The 6,034-nt window shown below is 43.2% G+C and overlaps 1 protein-coding gene across 1 annotated transcript; it reads right to left on the bottom strand.

The window, feature by feature from the left end:
- Window positions 1-243: 243 nt before the first annotated feature.
- Window positions 244-1,669, bottom strand: mRpS29 (mitochondrial ribosomal protein S29). The gene is made up of 2 exons (XM_065236388.1): window positions 1,565-1,669; window positions 244-1,492 (listed from the first exon to the last, which is right to left on the bottom strand). Exon 2 carries the CDS (start codon window positions 1,442-1,444, stop codon window positions 278-280), a length of 1,167 nt encoding a protein of 388 aa, XP_065092460.1. The 5' UTR covers window positions 1,445-1,492; window positions 1,565-1,669; the 3' UTR covers window positions 244-277.
- Window positions 1,670-6,034: the final 4,365 nt, after the last annotated feature.

Raw genomic sequence — 6,034 nt, 5'->3', positions numbered from 1 at the left:
CATCAACCTTCCCTTAAAAAAAATACAAATTTGGTACGCCTACAAATCAAAAACGGAAAGAGTTAAGATAATAGATGATTGATCAATTAAAAGAACAAAATTTTCTTCACATTTGTTCCGTGTCCTAGCGGTCATACGTCAAGCTCCCATTTGTGCCCCTAGGTACAGACCCTTCTACTTTTTATGCTTTCAGTCGCTCAAATAGGAAGTTTCTTTTACTCACAACTATATCACACCACATATGTTTCCTACAATGTATTCACCAAACCTTTCGAACCTACAAACTAGCACAGAGTTCCATAAATTTGAACGGATTCTTTCCGCTCAGAAACTCCAACTCCTTGTCGAAACCCTGCTCGGTCGTTTGGATCCACTTCCGGTTCAGATAGTACTGCACACAGCTGTGGTACTCTTCGGGTGAATAGTTGTCCACCCGAACCGGAACGAACGGATCCAAATGCTCGAACCCTTCCCGCCGCAACAGATACATCGGCAGCTCCGATTCCATCCGCTCCTCGGTCAACGCCATTCGATCTACCGCTAAAATGCAAACTCCATTGCACCAATCGTGGCTCGTAATGTCCAGGAACGGCTTCGTCAGCGTCACCTTATCCGGCGTAACTTTCACCTTGTTCTCCGTCGTAACCCTGGTCTGCGGGTGGAAAAACGCATTAAATCCATCAATCACCACCATCGTCTTAGCCTTCCCTTGCGTCGATTGTTCTTTCAATTCCCGCAAAAGTGCGGCAATCGCGTCGCACGAAAACTTAGCCCGATTGATTCCGTGATCGATCAGTTCCAGCATTGGGGCCCCTGCCGGGGTCGTTTCTCGCTTGGTCCACACGTAATCCCGGCTCACTTTCAGATCCAACTTGCTGAGCAATTTAGCATTCTGGTTCTTGAAGTGAATCAACCAAGCGGCTCCGTCCAGTGGCAGATCCAAGCAACCTTCGTGGGTACTCGAATTGGCAGTTTCCTTAACCCGTTTCATCCAATTAGGTACCCACGGTACGTGAACCAGGACAAACTCCCGGCTGAACCCGTAGTGCAGCAAATGAGCCAACACAAGCGATTTCCCTACGCCGTCTTTTCCGTACAAGACGAATCGATTGGCCGGTTTGCTGTAATCGGCCCGGTTTAGATAATCGATAATTTCCACTGCTGGTTCACGGACCATCAAGCAACCCTCGTTAAATGTTTTGATCTGTTTCCCGAACGTTTTCGGAAATCCACCGTGGGAGAACACTTGCTTCCGCACTTCCGCCGGGATGGTGTAGAAACGCGAGAGGTGGCTTTTATTGTGCCGGGCAGGATCGCTTTCACCGGTACGGAAATCGTCCAGATCCGTAAGCTGGGGGTTTGTGGCCGTCGAGAGGGATGGAGAGGAGGTGACAGCGGTTGTCGGTGACCGCATTAGGGCGGAAGCAGTGCGACGCAGGAACATTGTGTATGGTGAGGCGCCGACGACCGGTAGGTGTTGCGTAAATCGAAGCTGGATTGATGGGGGAAGAGTTTTGGCATTATTCGGAACATAAGCGACTTGATGCTACTACTTCTTACTTACAATTGCTTTCAAGGTGCTGTGTAGCTCGTATTCGAATTGATTTCAGCTATTTTACGTTCAGAATCCACTATTTTAAACAACCATCATTTGATCTTATACGATTGTTCTCGCTGATTTTCGATTCCACCATGCACGAAGGAAATTTGACAGATCTCTCTGTTTTTGATTTTTCGTGCCTCTCCGCCTCCCTTCGGCTCACTCGAAATCACGGTGAGATGAGAGTGAGCGAGAATCGCAAGTAGGAGATCCCTCGTTCTTTGTTTACACCAATTTATCAGAGTTGAAGCAAGGAGATGCGGTGGATAAAATAAATAAAATAAAAAACAGAGAAGTTGAACCAACATTTTAGTTTTTTGGTCATAACCAGGGGGTAAGTCACTCTTGTGTCTGTGCTTATTGTGTTTCATGTGTGTTTTTGGGTGTCGGAAGGTGTTTCTGGTTGTTTCATCGTGTTAACCGAGCTGGCAAAACTTCAACCGAAAAAAATATATTTACTGGCAATTATATCCTCAACAATAACAGAATGCTGATAATGGCAGATCCTCCTGCGGCTCCTTTGCTGTTGTGCAGATGTGCAGGTTTGTAATTGAAACGGGCATTGGCCCTGTCACTGCAGGAGAAAGACGAAATGGGTGCCTAATATCAATCTTATCATAGAGGTATAGAGGTGTTGATATTATCATAGAGCGAGGGGGACGACTCTATCTACGATGCAGAAAAGATTGTGTTTTGCTGTTGCTAGCTGCACGCACGCTGCGTAGATAGAAGAAAGATTTATGTCGATTTTGAAGATTTCCTGCAAAAAGATGAAACACGATGCAAGTAGATGCGAGAAATGAAAGATGATTTTTCAAAGATTGATTCGCTAGTGTGAGATTTTTTGAGTATCTAGAATTGAGATTTAGATGTTTCGCCCCCCTCGTCATAGAGGTAACTCTAAGACCAGAACCAGAAGGTCACGAAAAAACGAGCTCAACTTTTTGGCTCAGCTCTGGTACTATCTCCGGTCCCAAGCTAATCGATTCACCGCTCGAAACATAGGAAAATCCACTAACCCCTCATTTTATCTGTCAAACTTTCATAGCGAATCAAAACAAACATAGTGTAGTACTGGAATTTATACTAGAATGGGGTACGTTAGTCGATTTGCTTGGGACCAATAGACTAGTCAAGTAGTGAGCCAATTTAAAATCGTTAGTTTCGTATTGATTGTTGATATTATTGCGTCCAGGGAACGGTCGAACACAAGATTCTTGGTGGAGCGAAAAATGTGGAGTTCGAGAATTGGCAGGTCAAATAAATGAGTGTCAGTGCTCATGCAGACGCGAAAGGCATCATGCAGCTGATCCAGTAGTGTGAACCTAAAGGATGAAGCTAAAAAGAAAAGGGCCGAGCCACCAGATCCGAAGCGTCATCAACGAAATCTTCAATAAAATTTAAATTAAAATTTAAACAAAATTTAATGTGGAATCAATCGTCACGTAATAAGGTAAATTTTATGCCGTTTAAGCACCGACAAACCGACATGAAACTAAAACTTAACTCTTGATCGAGAATCCATAACGGCGGATTCAAATGTGCAGCGATCCCATCTGTCAAAACCATAGAAATTTGTTATCTAGATAAAAATAATTTGCCCGGAATAGATGAGACACGAACCAACTCATAGGATACAACTAGGATACACATTTTTCGCGAACACGACGGCAGATGTCAGTTTTGTGCTTTGATCAGAAATTTGACGATACTTTGTATGATCATTCATGTCGGTTTGTCGGTGTTTTAAGCGTGATTCTTGAAATGTAGTTTAAATACTTGTTTCAGATTCATTGTGAAGGTGAAAATTGACGATCCGGGACCAACCCTGTGAACAGTTGAGAAGCTGTACAATCTGCTAAACGTGCGCTTCGCGGGATGGACCGTATCGATGAATGAAAAGGGCTCAATCAATGTGAAATCGGTGAATATCGAGATCGAAGGCGACGTGCCGATAGCCGTACCACCGGGATCGGCTTCCGTTCCACCACCACCGCCCGGCATTTGAACGAAGCATAAAATTTGTAGCGTTTTGTGGGTTAATCAAGATGAAGATGTAAAAAACTACATCCTCGGCTTATTGCAAAGCCTCTAAACACCTCGCTAAACACAACAATTCGTACCTATACACAGCAAAAAAAAATGTAATATCGATCACCGTAATTCAAGCTGATGTATGAAATAAAGATGTAATAGCAAAAAGCAGATACAATATGACATCAATGGATGTAATTTTGTTCGTAAAATCGATAGACATCGTACAACGTAATATTACAACAACCGACGGAATAATCTCTGTGCAGCTGTTTGGATGTAATATTCAACAACTTTTTTTTCTGTGTAGTGCAAGACTTTTCTTACAAATATAAATTTAATATGGAAGCCTAATAAAGCTGGGAGTAACTGGAAGATTTTTTTAACTGTTTCAGGCAGTGCTGAGATTTGTCAGACTTTCGCGTGATATTGACTAAATTGTTCGTCACATAGTCACTGACAGACTTGATCCTCAAAAAAACCTTCATCAAAATCTCATTCATTTTTCGTCAATGACAAAGATTCACCTGGTAACAAAAAGTGTAATTTAGTACATTCTGTGTCACATTATTGTTATCCAAGTAGCTCAGGACGTAGATACTTGTTCACTCAAATGGATCCATGTAATTGTTTTGCTCAAGTCATTTAATTTCGTTACAAATTTGGCTAATAAATAAATCTGCACATGTTCGTCACTGACAGCATTGTCATTGACAACCCTAATAAAAATAACCATAAAAGAGAGCTTAACGACGTGTTCGGGGTATCGTCCAAACCATTTGTGGGATAGTTTACCCATCCGGGATACAGTTCGTTTATGGTATTTGTTTATTAGGGAATTGACATGGTTTGCCTTGACTATGACTGTTAGCTCCAATGAGTGACCAAAGCAGAATTGTCAATATCACCTCCGTCGAGATTATGCAGCACTGGTTCCAGGTGCTTGTCACACAATACTCAAACGCATGTATTGGTTGACATCAAGGGGTTGGCCACTCTACACAGTGTGTCAAAATCAAACTTGGGCACACCCGAGGTTACATCTGGGCGCAGTCATTGGCGCTGTTTGGCACCCATGGTTACATTTTGTATGATCTTTAAAGATACTGGCAACACTGAACTTATTCTGCGCCTGTGCCGAGGGGGACGACACATCTAAATCTCAATTCTAGGTGCTCAACAAATCTCACACTAGCTAATCAATCTTCCAAAAATCTTCTTTAATTACTCGCATCTACTTGCATCGTGCATCATCTTTTTGCAAGAAATCTTCAGAATCGTCATAAATCTTTTTACTATCTACTCAGCGTGCGCGCAGCTAACCACAGCAAAAAACAATTTCTCCTTCATCGTAGATAGAGTAGCCCCCCTCGGCCTGTGCATAGTGCATGTGTCAAAATTGTTCATTGATGTTGCCACAGTACAATCCAATTTTTACAAACCATAACCGTGAATCTCCATCAAGCTGTAACCCGCCAGTGATTCTCCAAAATCGAATTTAATTCCACAAAGTAAATACAGTCAGCGCACATCCTATTGCCTGTCCGAAGAAGAAGGTACATGAAAAAAAAACAGGGCAATTGTTTGCATAGCAACACCATTCAATCAATCTCAACATTACCGGCTCCATCTCCGTTATTAAAGTCGTTACTCAGACTCCCGTGACCGGAAGAAAGAACGTTTCATGAGAGGTTCTGATCAACCCTGAGCCGGGAACTATAGATTTGGTCTGAGCGAGACCATTTGGGCAGCTGTTCTGACCGAATAACTTCGTTTTCGGGCAGTCCGGTGCTGGTAGCAACTGGGTCAAACGAAACTACACCAAGGGTGCCGAACTGGTGGATTCTGTGCTGGATGATGTCCGTAAGGAATCCAAGGGTTGCGATTACCTGCATGGCTTTAAGTTTATGCACTCGCTCGGCGGTGGAACTGGCTCAGGTAAATCTTCCTTCCGGAAGCACTTGCCCGAAATTTCCAGCAGTAAATCTACTCCTCAGTGGCTTGCCATAAGATGTTCCCAAACGACTGGATCGAATGGTGCACGATCGATCCGTTGCTGAACTAATTTGAAGCTATCCTTTTCGAGAACATGCGAGCCGTCGGGAAATGTCAGCGGAAAATCAACCCCTTCGCATAATCCACAATCTTCAGAGATCGTTCATTGTCCTTTTTTTATACCAAAAACTTCCGAAAAATCGTCCAACTAACGCTAAATATAATTTAACACCTTAAATTTCACCTTCACCTCCCTTAGCATCTCTTCCACCTGCAGCCGGAACAGATTCGAGTGGTAGAAATTTTCCGTTTCCTTCAACCGATTGATTTCCTCTACCGTCGGCGGTTGGTACAGCTGCTTCATGGCTTTGATCTTCCGTTGGTGTTCTTCTTCTGTTCGTCGCT

This window comes from Ochlerotatus camptorhynchus, unplaced genomic scaffold (assembly GCF_037179485.1).
Source record: "Ochlerotatus camptorhynchus isolate MF236.1 unplaced genomic scaffold, CSIRO-AGI_Acam_v1.1 ptg000550l, whole genome shotgun sequence".
In the NCBI taxonomy this organism is placed as follows: Eukaryota; Metazoa; Arthropoda; class Insecta; order Diptera; family Culicidae; genus Ochlerotatus; species Ochlerotatus camptorhynchus.
The sequence above is the reverse complement of the archived record's forward strand: the minus strand, read 5'-3'. Positions and strand labels throughout refer to the sequence as shown.

Coding starts and splice junctions, on each gene's coding strand:
- mRpS29 (XM_065236388.1), bottom strand. CDS start 1,444: ATGTTCCTGCGTCGCACTGCTTCCGCCCTAATGCGGTCACCGACAACC.